At 39.7% G+C, this 27040-nt stretch overlaps 1 protein-coding gene across 1 annotated transcript; it reads left to right on the top strand.

Annotated features, from left to right (window-relative positions):
• The first annotated feature begins 410 nt into the window (after window positions 1-410).
• Window positions 411-27040, top strand: LOC129001117 (tribbles homolog 2-like). The gene is made up of 5 exons (XM_054428305.1): window positions 411-520; window positions 1605-1983; window positions 7947-8236; window positions 24247-24438; window positions 25039-27040. The coding sequence occupies exons 2-5, from the start codon at window positions 1702-1704 to the stop codon at window positions 25280-25282; spliced, it is 1008 nt and encodes a 335-aa protein (XP_054284280.1). The 5' UTR covers window positions 411-520; window positions 1605-1701; the 3' UTR covers window positions 25283-27040.

Below are 27040 nucleotides of genomic sequence, written 5' to 3'. Positions count from 1 at the left end.
ATTAAACAGTTGTAGTCAACCTTCGGTAACTGCGACTTGATAGTTTCCAGTACTATTGTTAAATATTTTGAAGCAGAGTTCACGATTTAAATTGAACAAAATTACTGAATCAGAATCGACTGTTTTATTTTAAATCAATTGTCATGCGATTGTTATTATTTACCCATATCCGTAACGACACTACAACAAAATCACTAATAAATTTACCTAATTAGGTCTTGTTCCCCTATAAAAAAATAAATATTCAACTAATTACGACCCTGAACTTCTTACGACGGAACTAATAGACTCGTTAACACTATGGCGCTTAGTTGCGTCCGGAACGTATGAATGGGTGTCTATATTGAACGGTGGTGGGGGTATTGGAGGGGAGGAACCGTCCGCCCGCCCCGCCACTGAAAGTTAGTTGGAAACAGGATGGCGTCTGTGTTGGTTCGGTGTCGTTTGTGTTGAGGGCAGGCCCAAGTCAGGCCTATACAGCCGTTCACATCTGGCAGACATCCCTCATCAAAATAACAAGGTATGTAGCCCAATCTGTTGTATCTATGCTAAACAACAGGTGATTATGTATCGTACGACCTGCTTAAACTACCTCTCACTTTTATGTTAGGTTATCGTTCTTTAAACTTAGAATATTTTAACTCGTATGATGAAACTATTTGAACGGTAACGTAACCTATACCTTTATCATAGACTAACCGAGTATGTTTTATCTACGTCTTTATGTTATACGTACACTAAAATTGTGCGTGAAAGTTGGCAGTAAGGGAGTCTTTTGATTTGCAATTTGTTATGGGTTGTTTCTCCATGTGCTCCCGCTTCGTAGTCCGTGTAACGTATTTTGTATAGCTTGCATTGCACATACAGAGTGTTAATACATTATCTTTCTCTTAATTAAAATGGTGGTTTTAATATTAAGATGTTAATTAAATTTAAACCTAAGTGATATGTTTTTTAAAGTGTTCTTCGCCTCACAAGGCATAACTTGCACATTAATTTCATCACCGTACATAAACTACAAAATTCACTAAAACGTGGATCATTCAATTACCAGAATCGTTAACATTTCGTAAGACATTCGCAAGACCGTAACTTAAGGACGTCCCTTTAAAACCGGTACGCTTTCTCAATCGGTGTATAATGGGGTGACGGTTGACTTTAAAAGGGCTGTAGCCAGAGAGGGGTGGGAGGGGATAAAGGCCTCGACCGTTAAACTTGGAGTGCAGTTTATTCAATATTCGAGTTTCATGCTGTGTCGAAATTGGAATTTCGCAGCGTCGGGATGCTTCGTCTGGCCGTATTGATCTTGCATTCGACGCCGGCGCCATCCACCTCCCTTTGTCTAAGCCCTTGCAATCAATTATCGAAATGCACTGCCTATTTGTAGGCCTCCTTTGAAACAAAAACTTTCATGACGAAAACTTTGTGTTGTCCAATATGCGTACGGGTTTACTTTAATTCGAAACTTACCAAAATCCCAAAAATAAAATACCTCAAATTCAAGGAACCTTATCAGTAAGTCTAGGCAGCATATGTTTGTATTATCAGTCTAGGGTTACCTCGCTGCCCAAAGGTCACTCTATGACTCTCACTGATGGTTTCAGATAGCCATTCGACACCAGACAGACTGACAGACTCCATCCCGACTTGGAAGGATACCACCGATAGTGTAGTGACAGTGAGTGTAGTGAAGTGATAGTGATGGAAGTGGAACCAGCCGGTACTGTGATACAAAGGATAACGGAGGATGAACCTCTGGACCTTCAGCCGGACGAACCTCCTCTCAAGAAGGTGTGCACGGGACATCCTGAACAATGTCAACCTGCTTCCTCCCCCTTAGGACTCCCTGGGGACTGTGAGCAGACGAGACTTCCCCTGGCGGCGTCCCTGGTCGCCGATAAGTACCTGATCCTGGACCAGTTAGATGGAAGTTCGTTGTATTCTTGTGTCAACGTCCACACCCAGGAAGATCTAGTCTGTAAGGTAAGGCCAACTTTTATGTCCAAATTATGTAGTCCATAGTACGGTAATTTTAAAGTAGGCCTATTTAACAATTTAGTTTGAGGCTATTTTTAGGTTTAAAAATTTACTGAAGCACTTGGCTGTTTATCAATTACAATGTTTTAGGGTCATCAAGACTTTAAAACTTACATTCTTTCTACATTCTTTGTTTAGCAATAATTATAATACTGGATTACCGGTATATATAGTCAATGATTATATTTAATTTCGTTATCATACGTCCGCGACGCTACCGGGACTGAGCCACCGACTCACTGAAAACTTAGCTTTTTGTAGCTTGTATAGGGGTTTAAAAAAATGACTTCAATTTTGTTATAATTAGGCCTATTAAAGGAATTGGGGGATCCCACTTCTGTTTTAATCTCTTAGTAGGCCTATGGGCTCTGTTCATAAAATCGCTTTATGAATGTAGTTACAGCAGTGGGTCGAAGTCTCTTATCTAACGGACCGGGGTCCTTATAGCCAGCAAGGCTGCTGCATTCATATGCAGATTGTTGCCTTGCTATCCTTGTGGCACTCTCCAAGGCCTTGCTTTATCTAGGTTATTTCACCTCTACAGGTTTATCCTTCTTCCTTCTTTGTCCTTCGTCCTTTACCATATTCATTGCCTATGTTGTCTACCATTGTTTATGACCGATTCAATACTGAGTTGACGATTGTTTGACTGCTTGCTTCACCGCAGTTGTGAAGGTATTGTTGCTGCAGGTAGGAGTAGATCCTTGTTGGAATTGAGGTTAACTATACAGTATTAGACAAAGTCACAATTCACAAACTAATAATGTATTTCAAACGTATCATAAGTTATCCTATACCATTTGCTCAACTCTACGCTTGACGAATTTCATTCTGCCATTTCCTTGAGTACGGTACTATTTGAGTTTATGAGTAGGGGGGAGACATTGAAGACATTTTTAATTTTTGCTTTGGGGATCCTATTTTTTATTTGTGCCGACATCTAATTGCCCTATTGCATTCTAATTTATGCCTAATTATTCTAATTTAGTAGGCCTAATTTGTTCTAAATTAAGTTGACAAATGCCCATTACCTAAATCAAAATGCGATAAATTATTTGAAAATTGTCCAAATTTTGATTTTGATACCCACACAAAGCTGGCCTGCTCCTTTGTCAGCAACAGTTCCTTCCCCAGACTACAAAGACGAGCGTCCCTTGTTCCCTGTATCTGAGGCAGAAGTTTTTTACTCTTTGTCGTGGGTTCGCGCCAACGTGGGGACAAAGCCAGGAACAGCCAACAGCTGGGACGGCCTTGCAATACGTGGCCTTCCCACCTGGTCGCGCCACCGTCGGTATTTTGACACCTCCACGCCAGGCGCCTGGCTAGCCATGCAGCCCACTTGTCCCGTATGAATATGAAATAGACTACACTATAGTAGATGATACGCGTAGAGAGAAATTACAAGGCCAGGTGTAGTGTTTTTAATATTTGCATTCAGTGCTTAGATAAAAACGACCACGTGTTCATAGCTTTGCACTCTCCGTGCCTCTTTCCCAAATCAGGCAGCCTGCATTTAACTTTAAAAAGTAGTTCAGAGTGCTAACATCTGTTCTCCTGTGGTGATCTTTCTTTCTAAAAATGCAACATAATTTTGTAGTCTACTAATAATTGGATTTTCTTAAAACCTTCTTTAACTTTTTCTTCAATCGCTTCAGTAAAAACTATGAATAAGGACACAATCATGTAAGTGTGTAACAAGCGTTTCATGTAGGTGTGACGTGCACACGTCATCTTAGCTTATACATTATGTGTAGGGGACATATTGCGGTGTATTCTTATTTATCACGTGTCTATGTCGTCCCCTTCCTCCTCTCTCTTCTGCCATTGACGTCAACTTGCGGCTTCTCTGGAGCGTGAGTCGTCTTGGGTTCTCCCACTCATATTCTTAACATGGGCCTACCGTAATTTCATATCTTTTCGTGGTAATTTAAATTACACCATGTTCTTATGTCTGTTTAAACGTAGACTATGTTTTACTACATTTAACTTATTTAACTATTTACTAACGCTGTTAATTATTTTTACAACAATTATTGTTAAATGACATTTAAGGTTATTTTCTGTATGTTACGTTCAGTTAATTGATAGGGTAATAAATTAACTTATAACATCTGATTGTACTCCGATATAAATTGTTAGTATATTGTGTTGAATCCGGCAAATTTATTTTGATTTCAGTTGATAATTACTACGTATAATTTTTTATTAGGCCCATTGCCTTTTATTTGATTTAAATATTGACCTAAAGTGATAAAACTGTTTCCGCGATATTGATAGTTATAGCCGGGCATAAAAATCTAATCTTCAACAATTATCGTGCTATTTGAACCGTGATGGCCTAATTTGTTTTAGTAATTAAATTTGTTTTAATAGTAATCACCTACATTCTACATTAAACAATATATTGTTTTGTCCATAAAACGGAGTATGGTTTGTTTTCTCATATTGATAATTTATATTGTCATAAAAATATTTTATGTTTTAGTTATTAACTCAAGAGTAGAAAAGGTTATTGTACAGTTTTCCTAATGGGAAACGTATCTAAATTTGCTTAAATTGTTTATCCTATTAGGACTCGTTATAAGCAAACGGGTTGGGAGCAAAGTTTAAAGAACTTTGTTCTGTCGTTGGGAGTGCTGCTACATTTAATAATAAATAGAACGGTACTGTATGTAAAAACTTGAACGTACAAACAAATATTTGTTATCCTCACCTAGTTACCTGGTAATGCCATTGAACACCTGACGAACTACCCAAACTGCGTTAGGCCCTACAGTACTTTACAACGGTAAGCACGCGGTTTTGAATGCTAAAAAATTTAAACCTCACACTGCACGTGTTCAAAACAAAGTTAGCGAATCGTTTGCGTAAGTTGATACGCCAAAATAGCTCCCGTGGAGCGGGGTTGCGCGATGACAGCGCTGGTAAATATAACCGACGGGTTTTGCAAACTCCGGCGCTTGGCCTAGTTGCGAATTTAGATGAGCACAATGGCGTGTAGTTCTGCCAATTGACCCGAATAAGGGCTTGGCGTCTAGTAGTTTTGCGAGGCCGGACGAAAATCCTGTTGCAAACTACTAGATAATGGATCATAAACTCGTTGGTGAGGTACAAGGTTTTAAAAACTTTTTTACTTAGTGAAAAATGAATTTAGATTGAGCTTCGTGATGACCTAACTTGCAAACAGGAAAACTCCACCATTAAAATGCCTCAGCTAAATGTTCGGGATGAATTTGAAAGAGATATATTTTCCAAACAAAACAAGTTGTTCCTAACATGATTTAACTGCAAAAGCAGTGCTCAGTACAACACATTTTTTCTTCTTATGCATATTTTTGGTAAGAGTTTACGTTTGTTTACGTGTTACATATAAAACGTTATAAATTATATTTTTAGTCCATCGAGCCGGATCAAAAAGGAGTCATCGACCTTTCGCGTGTGGAATCATTCCGGGTTTCACAATTCGAAAACGCGTTGCGGTGGCGGATTGAGCCAAACTTTCGTACTTTCACCAGGTCGTTGGCCGGAGAAAGTAGGGTCAGCGACCGCTCCTCACTGTTCCGTTGGTTCCGGCGTTCCCGTTCCCGTTCCTATCGTTTAGTTTCCCCTTGTTCCGTGTTGCGCCACTCTAACCTAATTTCCATCTTGTCCTCAATGTGGCATTGAGCGTGGCAATGATTTTCAGTGTTCATTATCTGTAGGCCTAAGTGTCGTATAACTAGGAATGTGGCAAGGAAAATGGGGGAAAGCAAGTCACAACTTATTGTATCGGAGACATTCATAGAATATTGTAAGTTTTACGTGAGGATCTTGAGGAGTTCAGGTGATGTTCACTGTAACGTTTTTTGCCATTTAGTCGGTTTTTAATCTAGTAAAATTGCGTGGATTCGTTATTACTGCTTTTTACGAAACCTGAAACTGCTGTTCGAGAAGACACGAAATATAATGCAAACGGAGTGAATCCACTCTTCAAACTACAAAAAAAAACTGGTCCATCATTCTTCAGCTCTGATACGAGACGCATCCATAAGCACGAAGGCTCTTGCCAACAACTCATTTACACTTTGCGCCCAACAGAACATTGACCAGTACTGTATTCCGCCACCACGCGGTGCTCAACTGAACGTGAACCCAACAGTATTCAGTCTCGCATTTCGCGACTGGAGGTCACGGACGTGGAACCCCCGCACATCCGTCTCTCTCGCACAATCCGGTCTCCAAGGTCCAGTCTCTAATGGAGTCCTTGTTTTTTATTCCGTCTTTGGGTTTTTTTTTACCTATACCGGTACTGAAACACTGAAAACGATCCCCATCTCTTTCAGTTGCGAAACGATTTCATGATGATTGGTTTTGCCAACAATCACCAAAGAATTATAACTACTATTATAACCTACTACTGGTGTAAATCTATTACAAAATAATATTTAAATCTCTATTTCTAGTATGAAAGCTGATGAAGATGTTTTATATCCCTAGCTCAAGTTTTAAGTTAGAGTAGGCTATATTATAACATGAAATTGATATTTCAAGTTGATGATATTTGATGAAACAACTATGATTACTTTTGGAATAACGAAGTTTAAAAAATCAACAATGTTTAGCTAACGTGTCAATTGTTTTTACAGTCCATATTTTACTATAAGATAGAGATAGGGTATTTTGGATCTCCTAAAACTTCCTCATCTCCTGGAACCTCCTCATGTCCTAGAACGCCACCATCTCCTACAACCTCCTCTCCTCTAGAACTTCCTCATCTCCTGGAACCTTCTCATGTCCTAGAACGCCACCATCTCCTACAACCTCCTCTCCTCTAGAACTTCTCATCTCCTGGAACCTCCTCATGTCCTAGAACGCCTCCACCTCCTACAACCTCCTCTCCTCTAGAACTTCTCATCTCCTGGAACCTCCTCATGTCCTAGAACGCCACCATCTCCTACAACCTATTCTCCTCTAACCTCCTCTTGTCCTAGAACGCCACCATCTCCTACAACCTCCTCTCCTCTAGAACTTCTCATCTCCTGGAACCTCCTCATGTCCTAGAACGCCTCCACCTCCTACAGCCTCCTCTCCTCTAGAACTTCCTCATCTCCTGGAACCTCCTCATGTCCTAGAACGCCACCATCTCCTACAACCTATTCTCCTCTAACCTCCTCTTGTCCTAGAACGCCACCATCTCCTACAACCTCCTCTCCTCTAGAACTTCCTCATCTCCTGGAACCTCCTCATGTCCTAGAACGCCACCACCTCCTACAACCTCCTCTCCTCTAGAACTTCCTCATCTCCTGGAACCTCCTCATGTCCTAGAACGCCACCATCTCCTACAACCTATTCTCCTCTAACCTCCTCTTGTCCTAGAACGCCACCATCTCCTACAACCTATTCTCCTCTAACCTCCTCATGTCCTAGAACGCCACCATCTCCTACAACCTCCTCTCCTCTAGAACTTCCTCATCTCCTGGAACCTCCTCATGTCCTAGAACGCCACCATCTCCTACAACCTCCTCTCCTCTAGAACTTCCTCATCTCATGGAACCTCCTCATGTCCTAGAACGCCACCACCTCCTACAACCTCCTCTCCTCTAGAACTTCCTCATCTCATGGAACCTCCTCATGTCCTAGAACGCCACCATCTCCTACAACCTCCTCTCCTCTAGAACTTCCTCGTCTCATGGAACCTCCTCATGTCCTAGAACGCCACCACCTCCTACAACCTCCTCTCCTCTAGAACTTCTCATCTCATGGAACCTTTTCCTCTCCTAGAACCTCCTCATCTCTTAGGCCCTCATCCGCTGCTAGAACTTCCACATCTAATAGAGCTTCATCTTCCTAGAACCTCCTCCTCTCCCAGAACCTCTCCTCAGTCTTCATCCCTTGACCTCCAGATTATACAGTGTCTGATGGTCTCGCAGGTGGTCCCTAGGGACTCGACGACTCTGTTGTCGGCCCACTACCGCCTCGACTCTCACCCCCACGTCAACTCCCTCCAGGAGGTGCTGCTGGGTGACAAGCTCATGTACCTGGTGTTCCCGCCGTCCCACGGTGACCTCCACTCCCACGTCAGGCACCGGAAGAGGCTGCGGGAACCGGAGGCGAGACGGTTATTCAAGCAGATGGCGGAGACGGTTAGGGCGTGTCATGACCGGGGCATCGTGCTCAGGGATCTCAAGCTGAGGAAGTTCGTGTTCGCTGACCCTCAGAGGTAAGATTTGATGTCAACTGTAATGTGCAGATACTGACGTAGACTTTCTACATTTATCATCTTTATTATTGATTACAATTTAGTATTCTAAAACATCCTCGAAGATAAAAATGTCTGCGTTCGGTAATTACCACGTCCAGCAGACTGTCTGCTGGACGTGGTAATTACCGAACATTCGTTGTTGAGTTTGTTTCCACGTGTTAAATTTCCATCACGAACGCAAGTGTGCATCTGTTCAAAGTCTATCGAATTTCTACTTCAGTATCTGTACTCCTAGGTGGAAGTTATGTTTTTTTTTTTTGACAACGATAAAATGACAGTGGTGCCTCAGTAGGCCCTCTTATATTAGAAATGTTAGTGCGCATACAATGATGCAACTGACAGTTACAATACATTTTCAATATCTGGCAGTGAGATGACCGCCACGTGTATAACTGTCGACCTTGGACCAGGCAAGTAAACATATTGCTACATCCACCAGCTGATTTAACGCCATCGCGTCACTTTGTCATGCATATTCTCAACTTATATATTTTATATTCGCAATCGTGACGTGTATGTTTATTCGGTGGAACCCTTAGACATTTTAAAAATACTTAAGATTTTATTATAAAAGGTTTGTGGAAGCACGTGTTAAGTTATTTCATCAGTTCAAAACCTTTTCATTTTACTAACACGCATTTACAATTTGTAACTAGGAAGCAAACTGATTTTAATTTCACCCGCCTATTTCAATATTATTACTATCCATTTAGTTCCAAGACATTTACAAAAGAAGCACCTGACTTTACGCGTCCACGTGATCAATATTAGCATACCATTGACTCCCCACGTCCCACCCCCACCCCGCCTCGGTTGCTTCATCTTGTTATTCTTGGCTGCATAAATACAGTCGGAAAATTCCCTTCTTTATTGTTTTTTCCAACATTACCTAATCAAACGCTAATGTAATAAGTGATGATTCAAAGTATGGATTTCATCAACATATTTTTCCACTTTGTCTCATTGGGATTTTACAAAGCGTTCAGTGTTTGAGGGTCACTTGATAGTGACTAGGAAAACGGATTTGTCTTTAAAAAGTATAATTCGTAGTAGTAATAGTTTTGTAGTATGACAACATAACTATGTTTATCGGTATAGTTAGTTTGATTGTCAATTAAGTGTTACGTTGTTCACGTATAAGTATATATTGAACATAGCTTATTTAAAACTCAAGCATTAGAAAAAAGTCCTTTTTAATTTTTTTTTTCAATTGCAAACCTTCTTTCTTTTCAAAATATTAGTTTTTTATATTTGATCTGTAATTAAAAGTTATTTTCGTGTTTAACAAACGATGGTTTATACCATACTCACGTGAAATAATTAATAGCAATATCATTGTATACGGGCCTTCCATAAGATGCAAAATCGCCTGTTATTTTGAATATACTACCCTCAGATGTTCTATTTAAATAACCTGTTGTCGTCATCTTGCAGATCAGGACCGATTTAGGCTTTAACCTCCATAATATTACATCCCAAAATCAAGCCGCCTGTTGTCGATATGTGTGGCTGGTTCAATTCTCTGTTGTCGTCATCTTACATAATTATACTGTGTGAAACGATCTACTTTACCCCCATGATCTTCGTACCGACATAAAATCACCTGTTATCGACTGGTGTGTTGTGTGGGTGGCTGCAGACAGCGGCGGCGCGAAGTGGCAACACCGCCTCATCGTTGCTCTTGCCTCACTCTAGTGATGAAACCGGAGGCCTAGCGTCATCTTGCACCAAGGTTGGCCGCCACTGCCCTCTGACGAAATGCATCCTAACTATTAATACGGGCAGGCCTACACGCGGTCCGTCGCCACGTGGCGAAGCGCACATCTTGTAATGGAATGAAGTTTGTCATCTTCCACCTTCTATCTAACAGAATATAGGGTTACTTTTATTGTCAGTTCTTTGAGTTTTGTGAATATTCCATTTCAGTATACGATGTAATCGCCTTCAAAAAGACCAAACCAACAAGGAAAGCCATAAGAGTCTGTTTGTTTCATTTCGTTGTAAGCTATATTAAAGTTGTTTGTCAGACATTTTTTCAAGACGGATGTTTCGTAAGCGACTGCGTCTTCTAATGAGTTGTCTATCTCAGGGAGGCAAAGCGAGGGATGAAAGTTGATGACCTTGTCACACGGCAATAGTAGACTAATACCACAGTATGTTGAAACTGGGGTAGTTATGATTGACATTGAAACAATTCTTATCATAAAATCTACTGATGAAACGTAGTTACACAATGGACCGTGATAAGAGTGGCTGATGAAACATTCGGTAACATGTCAGGGTAGGTCGACTGATAACATATTTAGGCGCATCCGGAGAACATTGAATGAGACGCTTGTTTAATCTTGGTTGAGATTATCTTATCGCTAATTGAACAAATTGGTTCATTAGTTGGTGGATTTCGTTTTTTTTATTTCCCAGTATGTGCGTGGCGGTGATTAGCCGGATAGATAATGAATTTTATCGCTTTAAGCATTTTATTCTCCTTTAATTTGGTTAACTAATCACTTGCGATAGGTTACATTGTTCTAAGGCCCACTACGGGGAAAATAGTAAATTTTGGGGGAATCTGCTACTCAAATATCTCAACAATTCTTGTAAAACATCAAAATCACCAAATTGATGATTTCTGTGTGATCTACTACTGAAACTGCTCTAGTATCCTCCTAAGTTGCTCTTAAAAGGCTGATCAAGCAGACCGCTTACAATTTCCCAAGCCGGAAACTCTTGTAGACCGAACCGTCTCACAATCGTTCCACAAAGAACGTCTGACTGGCTACAAAGACGGGTCGTTGGTTAAATTGCCGAGTGAACGACCCCTTGGTATGCGGCGAGGGGCGGAGCCCCCCTCCCACCGCGGTAGACACCGTGGAAGGTCATGGCTGCATGTCCACGAGGAAGGTAAAACGTCTTGAGAATCCTTCAAAATTCCTTCAACGTCGATTTGGGATAGTCGCCCTATGATTTGCGGCATTTTCCTGTCAGAAATCACGATATTTTATACGAGAATGTTCCTTAAATCCGACCCATAGGTACTAAATATCACGAAACAGTATGCCTTTTAGAAATATCAATGTTCATTCTATTTCTTGCAGAACAAATTAAAGTAAATTATTATAATACTCTGTATATGTATATTTAGTCAAAGGTTACACATAATGTGGTATTTTTTATTTGCACTAAAACAGAAGTAGTATGAGAAACTTCCATGTGAAATACTGTACCGAGTTCGAAAGACATTGATTAATAATTAAAATATAATGAAGTTTAAATATATGGTAGAGCTTAGCGAAAAATTTGATGGCATTCGACAATTTTATGAGTTTAAACATACGTCCATTGCTTTATTTCACATTAAACTCTCAAAGTTGCAAACGGGATAATTTATTTCACCCCTATTGGCACTGTAGAAACAGAATCGATATACAGTATTCGATACATTAAACGCTAATGTAATTTCGAACTGTTGCCGAGAAACAGAATCGATATACAGTATTCGCTACATTAAACGCTAATGTAATTCCGAACTGTTGCCGAGAAACAGAATCGATATACAGTATTCGATACATTAAACGCTAATGTAATTCCAAATTGTTGCCGAGAAACAGAATCGATATACAGTATTCGATATATTAAACGCTAATGTAATTCCGAACTGTTGCCGAGTTTGCGAAAGAGCGGGGAACAGGTTTATTGCCAAATCGACGAGAGCGGCTCGAAGTTAACTAACGTTTAACACATAGTTACGAAAACATGAATGATGGAGTTACAGACATCTAGTTGGCAACTGCATGCATGACTCATGCGTGCCATCTTGCTCAATATAACAAACATTGTATTGCTGCATGAACGCCACGTTGAACGTTATGTAAATTTGTCTGTGAAGCTTTTAATAGTGGATTGTTGTATTGTTTTGCATTTTCTATTAATCTATTTTACATTATTTTCAGTGCATTGAAAAAATTAAATGCTGTTTGAAAAAACCGCGTGTGATTTGTTTTATTGTTGCAGAACTTTAAATTAATTGTGGAATTTGCCGAAAAAAAACTATTTCTGCTATTTAAAAAATAAGGTCTGAAGTCATTTCGTGAAATATTCTTCATCCAAAGAGATTAAGAACCCAAATAATTTTAGATACGATCTTAAAAGTCTGGGGAGCGACCTCTGGTTTAGAGCGCGGGCTTCAGTACCTATCCGAAGTCCCGGGTTAAAGAATACCGCACATCGCCAATTGATTTTAGTGATAATGCCACGACCATCTAGGACTAGCCTGAAGTAATGTGTAAAACGGCGTCGGGCTTCAGCCTAGCGGTCTAGAATGTGAAAGTAAGACCGAAATTAATCTCTTCCACTGTCGATGTCAATCGAAATCACTCATACTCCTTCATGTTTGATGATTCGCTGATGCCCGTCTAATCCTTTTGTCAGAATGAAAGGGCCGAACCACAAACTAGCCTTGGTCCTCGACAAGTGTTAACCTACCTGTGTGGCCTTGAAATGTGGTCGGTGACGCAAGGCGCGAGACGCCAGATTTGGCAACATGGCGCACCAAGGTGGGCCTCTTACAATGTCAACCTTGGATCGTGTGCCAACGCCGGCCGACATCAATCTTGACAGAATTATTGTAACTCGTGAATGCCGCGATAAAGTACGTGATTTAATACACCTGTGTGGTACATTTTACTTAACAACCTGGGTATTTTTTTGTTTTTCTCCGCGCAAATTATAATTTTGTACGTGGTAATGGAACGGTCCAAACCTTGTCTTGCCAAACCTAGTCTGCTCGTTTGAATCGCGTAGGGCTTAAGTTTTGATCGTAAAACTGTTATGTCTTTCCAAAGGTTGAGTGTAGTGGGTCCTTGCATGTACAAGGTGCTTCAATTGACTCACAAAATAACACACTGAAAACTATTCATATTCCACCTCAATTTTCAAAGTCGAATAAAATCCACTTAAGCCGCCTAGGTGATGATTTATCTTAGGCCTATCTAAAAGAGAACGCAATATTCTTCTTATAATTCTGCATTGATTGCAGAAAATTTACTAAATCGCTTTTATCACTCAAACAACGAGAAGACCTCTACGCTTACTCATCCTAGATAATTGTAGAATCTAGGAAAGTAGAATGAATGAATTGCTATCAGTGTTGGGTCGAGTATGTTTCGCAAGTGGTTGCGTATCTACACGCGCGGACGACTATCATCAGACTGTAGACTGTCGACTGCGCAACGCTACTTTACTTATCTCCAAGCTGCTTAGTGCTTACTTCAGGTTATCACTTTACACGTGTTTGACAGATAAGTAGATAATTACATAACTTATTGCGTAACTTGTCTTCTGCAAATTACGTTTGCCAATATTTGACGTAATATTGAATTTGAGTAAATAACTATTCTAATGTGATTTGTATATCAGTGAATAACAAATTATTTTTCAAACTTATTGTACCTTTTTCCGGCATACGACTACGTGTATAATTTGTATGCAACAATACGCCATTGAAGTTTTAGGTTATGCTTCGGTTCCTACCTAAAATTCTAAACAGAATTTGTACATAACAATATTTCCAAAACGGTGATTAATTTGATGTCGATATAAGTTCATTGTATGTATGATTATTGTATTTTCTCGTCTATATTTGGTCAAGGACTCCAAAAGTCATCCATGTTTAATTTGCGCATTCGCAAACAATCGCTTATTCACACAGGAAATCATTAATACTGTAGCTAATTAAAATACTGATTAGCCATCCCTAACCAACGCTAAATTTGGCGGCCGGAAATCCTCGAGACTTCCGGTTGTATTTTTGCGCGGGAGTTCGCAGCTGGGATCGACATGTTTGTCATTTCCTCCGAGAATAACCTCGGAGTGGGCGAGAGTGACGCTGGAGATTCTCAAGATTCGCGAACTCTGCCAATTATTACTTCCACCACACATAAAAACAAGTATTTTCTAATGTTGGTCGGTGTTTCTTTTGGATACTGATGGAAAACACAGATATTGCCACTCACTTTTACAAACCAGTTTTCCCCGTGGCTTGCTTTAGTGTATCAAAGAGCAGAAAAACATGTTATTCACCATTAGACAAAGCAAGAGTGATCAGAAATCACTTGTATCGTTGTAACCCAAGCTAAGGTCGCGTTGAGCAAGAGGCAAGTGGCGAAGACGCTGCGAAGGTTTTGCTCTTGATAGTTTGCCTTGGCCTCTTTAGCGAGTCGCGAATGCGTTCAGTATTGTACAATATGTCTTGGACAGATGCAACTGGAATAATGATTTTTAAGCCTTTGTAAAACTATTGGCTGATTTGGAAATATATTGTTTGTGATATGCACAGTAGTCAGTAAGGAAGAAGTAGAACTCCAAAAGTGGAATCCTAGATCATTAGGAAATCCAAACCTTTACAGAATCACCTGGTACTTTGCTTGATACTTGCTGCTTTCAAGATGAGATGCGGGATAGTATAAGTCAACTGTAATTCCTTGAGGATGGTAATTGGGCCGGTGCCTATTGTGAAATTGGTATGAATGGGAATAAAAGTGACAAACAAATTGTTACAGGTGCCAACTTGTTACAATTTTTGCCTCAAATGTCGATTCCTGCCCCGAAATAACATAGTCGAGACAGTGGAAAAAGTCTACTTTACGTGGCTGGGTCGGGAGCATTATCCTAATATTTTTCATTAACCTTGTGGGTAATAAATTAACAAGATTAGGAGGAATAATAATTTTTATTACAAATCAACTCTTCCCAAACCGACCTCATTCCGCGACCTACGGATTGCGATCGTCGCACGATTGGGCAAGTAGGAAAGTCCAGTTTGCTCTCTAACCATAATAAAAGAGCCCATTGACACTTCGTTTCATCACTGTTCGGTTGGTATTACTTCAACAGTGTATGGTTGGTATTACTGTAATTAGGTGTCAGCAACACAGCTGTTTGCGTCACTTCTGGACATTTCTAATAACCTCGTCGATCGCTGTTGCAACCCAGTCGCTCTTGCTAATCAAATCGAATGTGTTTGAATCAAATTAGTTCTTGCGTGCATTTGAATCAAATCATATTTTTTATTTGTCCTTGATCAAACATTGTAATTGTACGGAAAACAATTACGAAGTTTTCGTATTTTGAACGTATAAGTGTATCTCATCCCTGATAAAATCAGTTTTTCATAAGTTGACTAGTTCCAAGAAACGTTTAAAAATACACGTCCGTACTTAAAATTGGGCTATCCACTTATTTAAGCATATATCAGAGTTTCTTAATTAATATTTTAATTATATCGCATAGTACAATTTGACTTTTGTTAACCAATCATCATACATTTTTTTCTCTAAGAATGTTTCCTAACTCAATGCCTGATGTTGTATTTCAGAAGGTTTTAACAAACCGTCAAAATAGCATGTTTATTCCATTTTAATAGGCTAACAAAATACTCATTAAAGCCCTTCCACAGTGCTAAAATTCGCATTTGAATTGTATTTGACTTGGGAATCCATAGCAGCAATCCTTTAAAAACATTTTGAATATTATATAGTGTCGAGGAGGCAGAAGTCACATGTTTGCTCTCATCGAGGTAGTGCCTTTGTAGGCAGCAACTTCTTTGTCCAAGAGCGGGTCCTGCGCGGTTGGCGGGTGTTGTGGCGTCCTGGCGGGAGACGGCAGGTGATCTGTCAGCTGTTGGATCACCTGGCCTCCTCTTCCGGCTTAGCCCAACATTCCAGTACGACAAGCCTACCTGCCCGGGTCCAGCCCGCAGCCGCCCGCCCGGCAGATGTAGCAGAGGTCGCTGCAACGTGAAAGCAAAACTCCCTAAGAGTCTAGAGTTTCTAAAAACAACCGACTCGTGCTGAACCACACAATACGGTTTTAAGTGTATGTTTTCAAATATTTTGCGTACTGGTCTCCTTTAATCTGTGCTTGTACCTAACGTTTCTAAAAACGTGGTACAGTGCCACACCTTCCAGCAAGACGTGAACAATAATTGTGGCGAAAGAGAAAACCTATTGGATGTGTCCCATGATTATGCCTTGCCTTTGACTCTAAATGATAAATTATATGCTCAGGTTGTAGACAAAATTGCGCACTTTTCTAATAGCATAGATAAAACATACTCCCTTGGTTAAGTCTATGCTGGTAGCTAAGCCTATCTAGGAACTTTGAAAGCAGATTTAATAAGGGATTTAGCGTACTCTCCACTCACTTCCAAACCTCAGTTGTGTTGAATAGTGTATAGTAAGCAATGGAGGTACCTCCTTGGGTAAACATTACACCCTACATTCCCAGCACTCCTCTAGTTCCCCCGCGTATTGAGCCGTTACCCAGATGCGGCAGATAGTCCGGGGAAAGCAGAAAGCAGTTACTCTGGCCTACAAGTAGTCTGGGTCGTTCACCCACACCTAACATCCGGATTCCTGACCGGACACTATAGCAGTGCAGAGTGCTGACGACGCCACCCGAGTTCCGGGTGACTCGGGGTTCTGTGCTCGGGGTCGCAGACAGGACGGTAAAGAGTCGAGGAAATGATAATGTCCAGAGATCTCCAATGGTTGCTATAGGGTTGTGACTAATTTTAACCGCGGCCAAATTACAGTGTCACAATTATTTAGTATTTCGTATACAGATTTAGATGTTATTTCTTAATCGTAACAGACTTTTAAATGATAATTCGTTAGTTTAATGTTAAACCTTTTTATAAATAATTGTGCATATCGGAATGTAAATAACATAATGTACATTAGTAACACAGCAACTTATGTACGTTAGACAAATCAACAATTTTATGGAATTTGTTTATTTTTTATACAGTAGTACTGTTGATTAGTCAAATCCCGTGTAAAATTAAGCGTCTAATTCTAAAAACCTTGATTAGCTAAATGTTACGTGTACGTGTGACAAAATATAATCATTGTTGGTAATATTTTGTTAGCCTACTTGTTTAAACTTAAAGTGCCCATGTTCTAATTGAAAGCAAAATGAAAACGGTTGATTCTGGATACGTTGCTCTTCGGAGTCAATGATGCACGTAACCACATAAAGAAAGAAATCTTGAGTGTATAGTCAACGACATGGATCTTTGCCTCCAAAAATAAAAATGAATCTTGAACTGTTTTACAATCCGATAGCCTTTAATTAGGACAGCCGTTATAAATAGATAGTGCGTTACAATGTCGAATGTTCACTATGTGAGATGCGAAGAGGTCAAGTGGTAGAGGTGGCCAGGCCTACAGGTCGGTCTAGTTTGATGCGTTGCTCAAGAAACTGTCCTAACCGACTGTCGCAACTCGCAACCTAGCTTGTGAAACTGTTGCTTCCACTCCGTCCGTGTCACTGATCGGGATATCCTCATACAACACAGATACACTCGCCTCTCTCCCACTCGCACACGCGTATGAGATATGGGAGTGTAACGCCACAGACAAGGGAAACAAAGTATCGCCTAGGAAGAATCGAAAACAATCGATCGATCGAACAATCGAGAAACCGTGTACAGTCTTTAGCCATAGATGAAGTAATTAATACTATTTCATCCTACTTTAGCGAACTAAGATTTGCAAAAAGTAAGCAAAAAAATAATATGTTTTCCCTGTTTTTGCTTAGGGCTGCCATAGTTCGAAAAACACACGAAACACACATTTAGAAGGACAGAAGGAGGGGGCCTCTAATGTGGAACTAACTAGTAAAGAGTATATACCTCGCAAAATCGCCAACTCATGGCGAATTCTTAAAAGAATCTGGGAATACAAAATTACCTTGTTAAAAATATTGGACAACATATTTTTTCTATGTGGTCTCATTGTTATTAATGTTTATTTCGATTGCTCTTTTTTAATTCAACTTTCATCTACTTACTACGAACAGGGTGAAGTGATACTTTCAAAATTTGCTATTGAATGACTAAACTTGGTTACCTGTCCTCAACTACATCTACGCAAACACTACCAAAGTGACTTTAAATTGACCTATTCATACCCATAAACACTTTGCGCCTAGTCATATCTGGAACCGTTATATTTGAATAAAGCTGATGAAACGTATGTTTTGCAACGTACAGCCGGAGCCGGAGTGGTTACGAGAGGTGCTTGCCAAAGAAGGAGTTCTGTTGCCGCATACCTTGGTCCGGTCCGTACGTTGCTCTGGGTTAAATAACACCGACCAGACTACTCCGCCTTGCGACAATAGATTCTATCAATATGCAGCTGGAGCACTAGAGCAGGTTGCGATGCTTGCAACACCTGATAAGCTATTGGAGTAAAGATTGAAGACGTACAAACTGTCTACGTAATCCTTCATATTATTGTGTATACTTGAATACTTACTTGAATACTTGAATCCTGCATCTTTGACAGATCTAGTCTGATAGATTGCGTCATAATTTATAATATATAATCAGATAAAATAAAACTATATACAATATTTACAAAACCATATAAATGGCTACTATAAAAAAAAACTTGGCCGTCTATTGGATGGCAAGGCGGACATACGCTATTTTACAAGGGGCTCATCATCGAGTTCTTTAAGGGAGTAGAGCGGTCTTTTAGCAAGTATCCCTTTTAGTTCCCTCTTGAAGGATGGCATATCCATCTCCCGCATCTGGGTAGGCAGAGTATTAAATATTCTGATCGCTGAACGGGGATAGCAGCTCAAGGTACGACTGAGACGGCAGCGGGGAACGTCGATGTTATGGGCCTTCCTAGTATGGTAATCATGCACCTCCTCTCTCTTACTATAATCCCTCAAGTTGTTCTTTAGTAGGATCAGAATATCCATAACATATTGACTATGTACTGTGAGCACCCCTAGTTCCTTGAAGATTGGCCGGCAATGGTCCAAATACCCAGCAGATGTAACAATCCTCAAGGCCATTTTTTGTAAGAGAAGTATATCCTCAGCTGCTGAGGAGTGCCCCCAAAGTACAAGTCCATAAGTCACATGACTGTGAAACAAGGCGTGGTACACGGATAGGAGAGATGATCTAGGAATTATATTAATTATATTGTGTTTATCTTTGCAAATCTATTAGAGTATGCGAACTGAATAAAGACTCTAATATCAGATTGCCTTCAGTCGGCGATTTTTTTTATCCAGCCGCTGAGTGAGTTCCTACAGCTCTGTGTTCTGTGAAATTCGATCATCAACTCGCCATATATTCATCTGCATTGTTCTACATCTTGCGATATATTGCCATCATCTGCAGAATCTGATCCCGGAATGCTGTTTTCAAAATGCTATTGTTCGTATGATGAGAACCCGTTGTTGCATCGGATAGACTAAGTTCTCACAATGGTTCAATGTTGACGTCATCGAGAGGGGATCGAATTTCAAACTGACGATAACGAGTGTAATTTGTGTGTATTTTTTTAAAAGAAAGTTTTGAGTTTTGCTTACTAGGTACTGTAAACAAAATTAGCCTATTTCACTTGTCAATCAACAACTAGGCTAGGCTGTCGACGATGGACTTGAATTGTTTGTAAACAGTAACTATTCTATTCTTGATTTCGAAATGCATTGATTTATTTTTTTAATAACTCAGTGACCGAGAAACAGACGATATCCTTTCTAGACCGAGCAATCACTCAAAGACCTTTCTCTCTCGCCTACGCTTTCTTCTCAGCAGTCTCACGCAAGACTCGATTTCTCTCGTTCATTTCTACATCACTGCTTGAAAATATACGGCAGAACCGAAGCCTAATGTGGAATGCCTTTCTAGGAATTTCACATCGCACCACATGTGCATCATTTTTAGACCAGGTATCGTTTCTACATCAAGGCACACGCGCCAAACACGCGTTCTACAATTTTGATTTGCGCTGCAAGAATCATCTTGCTGGGTGAAGGTAAAGGAATGTTTGAAGGTGAAGGCGAGACTTCCTGCACGAGTGCTTTGTTCTCGACCCCGATTGGAATTCAATACGATTTGTGTTTCCGGCCGCATCTCATTTTGCTAATAAGATGGTCTCTTTGTTCAAACCTTCTCTTCTCTGGGCTTTGTCGTCTGGCACACTCTGTTTGTAATTTATAATCTGTCAGGGAACGGAGACCATTGTCTTGGGGGAAAATTTGTGTCTTGATTAATTCGGTTGCCAGTCTGGTTTAGAAAAACGTGGTCATATAAATTAATGGTGGATTGTTAAAGATTTACGGTCATTTATTTAAGTTGATCAAAATGGCGATGAATGTCAAACGAATGAGGAGAACCTTGAGGTTTAGCATTTTTGGCATTTGTTCTGGAGAAGCTTGACCTAGCTTCACTTACAATTTTCAAAACTTTTCAACTTAGGGTGAAATTGATTTGTGAACATATTTGTTGTCTTATCTTACGGCATGTAATTTTAGTTACTTCTTGCGGACTTCTAGGTAGTTTGCTGGCGTGTTCATATATATTGTACAGACATTATCTTATACACGGTTACTCGTTGAAGCCCTTTTCCAGAAGTGTAGAGGTTACTGGTAACTGGTTACATGCTTTAGACGCAATCCCTTACATCACGCCCTGTTGGCTACTATTGCCAACTGAACAAGAGAAATGCGGAACCCAGGGTTGCACTGAGCGCTGAGCCTGCTCTGCTAGGTTGCCTCAACTGACTTTCACAGTTTACGGATGCTTCCCGACTTTCCCCGGTCATTCACCCACGCCGCCGTGGACTTTCTTTGCGCAAATTTCTCGTCACAACTTGCAACACCAGGAAGCGATCGGAGCAGGAACTGCAATTCTGAGACAGATCTTTATGTAATGTGGTAAGGAAAGTTATGAGATTCATCTGCATTCTGACGCCGTCCTCAGGGGTTTTCTCTTGGATTTGCTTGTTGTAGTTTTATTTTTTTAAGTTACCTCTTCTTAATGTGTTAAAATTTCTTAACTGTATACTAACAATTAACTAAATGTTCAAGTAAATATAAACAATTTCTTGTGACAGTTATTTTTAATATTAAAATAAGACCGAATTACACAATAACTCCTACCCACCCGTCGTTTTGAAAGTGTTGCATTGTTCTCAGTTGGGTCCAAACTATTTAGACTTGTGCCAAAATACCATTGCCAGCAGTTTTGTAATTCTTTAACATGCGGGTTTTATTTTCTTGTTTTCCTCACGCTATTTCACCTTCGCATTTTATCTCGCAGTTAGAGTTTTGTGTAATTCATGCTTGAACAAAGGACAACTAGCGAATTCGTTCCCCCGTCATTATTACAGGATTATTTCGATACAAAATCTTGTTCATCTTTCGAAACGCTGATAGGTGATTAAGACACGAGTACTGAGCAATCCCTTGTGCTATCAGCTGCGGCTACGGTCGAAAGTGATAGTGAACCCGCGGCCGCGTGGATACACAGTCCACCCTTACACAACGACGGGGTTATCGTATTTCTCCGTAGTCGCTCGGCCACATTCGAAAAACAATTTTTTGTCGTGGAACCTTCGCTCATCTTTATGTAAGACACCACTCGCTAGGAGCGTGAACGTATATCCTTGCTCTCAAGTTGGGTAATTTGTTTCCCGATGTATCCAATAATCGACGAACTATAGTTTTTGTTCACAAACAGGCCGATTTCGCAAGACGGATTTATGTTGTTACATCAATCCGAGATACTCGAGTCTTGATGGGTTCTCGAAATGAACATCGTTACAGCTTATCAGTAGATATCTATTGCTTCTTTACAGTTGTGAAATAACAGATATCTCGACACAACCTTTTGATAATTAGACCTTCTGATACAGCGGAGCGGTTATGAAATTTTATCTTTAGTTTCAAAAGTGTGTGACGATTGAAAATCCTGTGGTAGTTTGTGAACGACCAATATATTTTATCGATCAAAGTACATATTACGAGTAAGTAATATGTTGTTGATCTACGCCACGCAAAAAAATGTTTAATTACTAGAACTCCTATGAAATCTATTGAACGGTTTCTCCAACTTAAGTTACGATTCGCAGTTTACTCAACGAGAGCAATTGTAGAATCGCCTCTTGTTTTTATGGGCTTAGTTCAGTTCAGATACGGAAGAAATGCGTGAAAAAGGAGAGGGAAGTCGAAGAAGAGAGCTTGAACTTGGCGGTAGGCCGGTGGCCTAGGTTAGTGACCGCTCTCTGACGTAACTAGCGCTCCAAGCGGCTGCCAGACGCAGCTCTCTTTCTCCTCTGACGTAAACACTTGTATGGAGTAAGACGATCGGCCTAACCAGTGCACTGAAATTCATTTGCTCGATCCGATACTCGATACCGGCTCGTGTTGTAACTTATTTTGACCGAGTTTCGAAACTGTCTTGTGTCATTGTTTCATTCCTATCAGAGCAACCTGTTATGGCCAAGACCCGTCGCTCCTTTTTTGTTCGGTTGCAAGACGGATCGTCGCCTTGTGAGGCTCGTTATGCTATGTTTACTGTTTTAGTGCGTTAGTTAAATGCACTACGTATTCATTTTTATTATACACCCTTAAAGGTTTCTGGGAATCCTATCCGATTCTCTGCTCGAACTTTTCGAATCGTCCGACTTTGCCCAAGGACTTCTCATGGCCCACTCGGTTTTACTGTCACCCACTAATGGCATGACCGGTGACCTTGGCTGTGAGCCGTGTAGGAGAGGCTGGAGGATGGAGGCTAGACAGTGGCGCGCCCTCTGCGTGATAGGCCACTGGCCGCTCAGTCATTAACCATCTGAGTTATTATCAGTTGGTACACCTGATATTGGGAAACAATGTGCGATGTTGTCACACTTGTAAACGCAACAATGGAGTAAGCACATTGTTCCCTAGCTCATCTGATGGACGGAGTTTCTGTTATTAATAGAAATAGGTCGTGCAAAGCGATTCTCGAGTGTGTTGGAATATTCTGACAGGCAAGATCTCTACTTCTTGGGTTGGTTCTCTGAGTCAATTGTAGAATGTCACACGGGAAACCGACTAATGTTGGAAAACACTATTTTCCATACATGACATAGATAGAACCCTCACTTGAAATTCTAATTGTCATGTTCCCTAAGAAGCAGAAAAATAAAAATGGTCACGTTATACTTTCACATTTTTCCCTGTAGTAGTTTTTACACTTTCACGTGATAGAGCTATAGGCGGGGTTGGTCGGAGGAGTCTGCTCACAGTAAGGACCTCACAGGCTACAGGTGCGTGACGTAATCACCTATATCGGGCAGTGCAGCTCCTTTCTCTCTTACGTGATTAACTCTGTCACATATGCATGCCAAATGTCAAATCCCTCTGACGAAATCCTTGGGTAACTCGCCCCGGCTCCAGGCAGTTGACGCAACTTTGAACCGTACCGGTGTAGGGTTACGGCCGCGGTTAGGTTCAAACTCGCATCCACACTATCGGAATTGCGACAGCTTTGCGTAACGTGGACAAGTGTAAGTGTTATAGAATATGTGAATTCCCCGCTTATCAACATTAATTGTTTGCGTTATGCAATCATCAGCTGAACCACTTATTGTATTACGTATTTCGAAATTATTATCTCAACTATGAATGTACGATTGCCCAACTTGTAAATTTGATATCAATTAGTTTGGAAATCTTTCTATGGACAGATTTTAATCGCTGGAACAGCTTTTGGAACATGATATCATCAATAACTTTGATGATCAATAGTTTGCAATGAAGTGCTTGGTTTTCTGTCATAGATATAACGTGATGGTCCTGTTCAATTCAGTTTGAATAAAATGCACGTCTTTTTACTTGCTCTCACCATAGACGAGGAGCCATCCTATAAGTGAAGAAATCTTTAATTTAATCCGATCATTAACTGGATATCTACTAAGTAGTTTCATCACTCATTCATCTCCAATATTCTATAAGCTTGTTTGTTCTTTGTTTACCCGTTTAAGAAATAAGAGGTCAACTATTTACCATAATTGCGTACTGAGAAAACCCTTCAGAGTGTTTCTAAACTAATTTAAAATTTGGCTATCTTTAAAATAAAAATAAAAATTGTAGTTTTCTACAAATCACTTGTTTGTTTACAGGACGGAGTTGAAGCTAGAGACGTTAGAGGATGCAGTGGTCCTGGAAGATCCGGAGGATGATATCCTGCAGGACAAGCGAGGGTGTCCGGCTTACGTCAGTCCAGAGATTCTTCGGAGTCATGCTAGGTACTCCGGGAAAGCCGCTGACATGTGGAGTCTGGGGGTCATTCTGTACACCATGTTGGTGGGAAGGTGTGTATGATGTTCCATTGGAAAGGGATTGAACTAGACATTTGATTCCCTTGTCAAAGCTGTAGCCAGATTTATATTATAAAGGAAGGTAGTTGAATTGAGCTGCTAACAGTGTGTTATTATATTTTAAAACAAAACCAAAATATTTTATTGATAATTCCCTACTACAAATCAATTAATACTGGTAAGACAAATTATATATATAATAATAAAATGAAGGCTCAATAGAGCAATTGGGGAATTGCGGCACCATCTTCAAACTAAATGCTTCGAATTTTGCGTCTTGTTCCTCGAAGCCTAAGTGAAACTGCTCGAATGATAGAAAGCTGGCTTTGGATCCTCAACCATCCAATAATTTGGGAGTATGGTTTTCTCCATTTTACAGCCAGGGCCTCGCATGTTCTCCTCTGAAACGTTTCATGTTCTTTGTGGGGGACTCCTTCCGTAGAACATGTTCATTTGTACAGCCAAGTCCTCTCTGTTTATTTTAATCTTTTAAACGTTGTGGCCGAATCAAACAAAATCATATTTAGGCCCTAATTTAACTTATTTTTGATGCAATTAGTGAAGACTCGTTATAACCTAACCGTCTGTTTCCAGGTATCCCTTCAATGACATAGAGCACGCCAGTCTATTTGCCAAGATCAGCCGAGGACATTTTATCGTTCCCGAGAGTCTGTCGTCCCGATCCAAGTGTCTGATCCGCAGCCTCCTGCGACGGGAACCCTCAGAGCGACTGACAGCAGATGATGTCCTTATCCACCCCTGGTTGACGAGGGAAGAACGTTACGCCCCCTCCAACCACCATCAGGACCAACTTGTTCCAGACTGTGTTCCTCTTTAACTTACGAACTTTATTTTCAATTAGGACTTTTAAAATAATTGTTCCTTTAAGCACCTGAGTATTTAATTTGACCTTTGGTGTGTGCGTGTCTAAATTATTCGGCATAATATATTATTATGCTTGTAAAAAAATTTGGTCTTTTGTGAAAGTTCAGTGCCAATCGAGAAGTGCAGATGGGAGCTGATCTCTAATAGGATAAAGCATTAAGTTTGTTTGGTACTTTCTATGGGGTACACGAAGTTAAGTCATATTATAAGGCCAGTACTAACATAGTAAGGGTCACACTATGTCATAGTGGTTAAGAAAATTTTTCACGTAAAGTGTAACAAATGAATCAATGTATTCCAGGCCTCGATTTGTATAAGAAGTATCAATAATTTTGTTGTGTTCCAAAAAAGTGTTTTCTTTGTGAATCTTATGATTTATTACTATTACGGTATATTTTGATTTATTATCAATACAGCCTTTGTTACTTTAAAGAACCGCCTAGCATTTGTACATAAGTTAAGTTGATGGTCACCTTTTACATGTACCATTTAAAACAAAGTTCTTGAAGTTTACTATTGCGATTTAGGTTTTGAAACTTTAATTATATTGATTGGTAAAGCACTGACACAAAAGATCCGAGCTATTAAGATCTCAGGAACCGTTTGAAGTGGCTCATATGAGTAACTCCAGTCAGCATCAGTGGCATTTAGATATATAGTTAAGTTATTGAATGATTTCAGGGTACGTTGAACATTGATTGGCAACACATGGCATTGGCAGAAATCATTGTTACTGTACAAATCTAACATCAATGTGATAAATAAGCTATGTGTTAAAGAAATGTCTACTACTATTGTTGTTGTGAATTAACATTGTAATGTTATAGAATTATTTGAGTGACCTATTTGTTTTGAATTTATTTTGGAAGTGTTATTTAGTTTGAATCTGTATTGAGTAATGACTAAAGCTCAAATATTTCAATGTAAAAAGCTTGTATAGTAGCAAATTTCTATCACAAATTTCAGTTTATAGCTTTGAATTTATAGGTGAGCACTATTTTAGGAAAATTGTTTAGACCAATTTGTATTCAAATTTTGTTAAATAGTTAAATAATTAATCTGTAATTTGAAACATAGATACTTTAGCTAAATGTAGCAAAATAGTTGTTTATAAATAAACTTGAACTCTTTTAGTGCCAAATTATGTGAATATTGTTTCATTTTGTAAAAGAAAATATTTTAAAACTTTTTTTCCAGATTATAAAAATTTAAAAAACCTTAGGCCTTAATAAAATTTTTAATGTGAGGCATCCACCAATTTATCTGTATCAATCATTTACATTGTCGGGCCAGTAAGTGCCATGCCTTTTTTTAGCTCATTATAAGGCCTTTCAAAATATAATTAATGAAGGTGGAAAATGCTTTAATTGTAAACCTTTAAATCAACATTAACACAAACATATAGCAGTATTCAACTATGACACTGGTTGTCTTTACATCTGAAAGTGTTAATTTAATTTCCAAATTAGAAAAGAACTAGTGTAATAAGGATTCACTCCACATATCCAACTTGAATGTGATCATCTGTAAGTGGTCAGGCCTGTATAAGACTGAGCTGAAGCCTGAAGCCCAGGTCGTTGGAATTATATCACTTCAGCCTATGACTGATTGTAAATAGTCGCTTGTCTATCATGTATTTGTAAATATTCTGTGTACATTCTGTTGCCTAGGTACTACTTAGATTGTCAAATATAAAATAGTACTTATAAAA

The sequence above is a fragment of the Macrosteles quadrilineatus genome, unplaced genomic scaffold (genome assembly GCF_028750875.1).
Source record: "Macrosteles quadrilineatus isolate MER2022 unplaced genomic scaffold, UCM_ALF_1.0 Scaffold_8__2_contigs__length_117827958, whole genome shotgun sequence".
NCBI classification, from domain to species: Eukaryota; Metazoa; Arthropoda; class Insecta; order Hemiptera; family Cicadellidae; genus Macrosteles; species Macrosteles quadrilineatus.
This window is presented reverse-complemented; position numbering and strand designations above follow the sequence as displayed.

Excerpts from the sequence above, each read along its gene's own strand:
- LOC129001117 (XM_054428305.1), top strand. The coding sequence starts at position 1,702 with ATGGAAGTGGAACCAGCCGGTACTGTGATACAAAGGATAACGGAGGAT. Across the intron at positions 1,984-7,946 it reads AGGAAGATCTAGTCTGTAAG|GTGGTCCCTAGGGACTCGAC; the intron begins GTAAGGCCAACT and ends ATGGTCTCGCAG. Across the intron at positions 24,439-25,038 it reads TACACCATGTTGGTGGGAAG|GTATCCCTTCAATGACATAG; the intron begins GTGTGTATGATG and ends GTCTGTTTCCAG.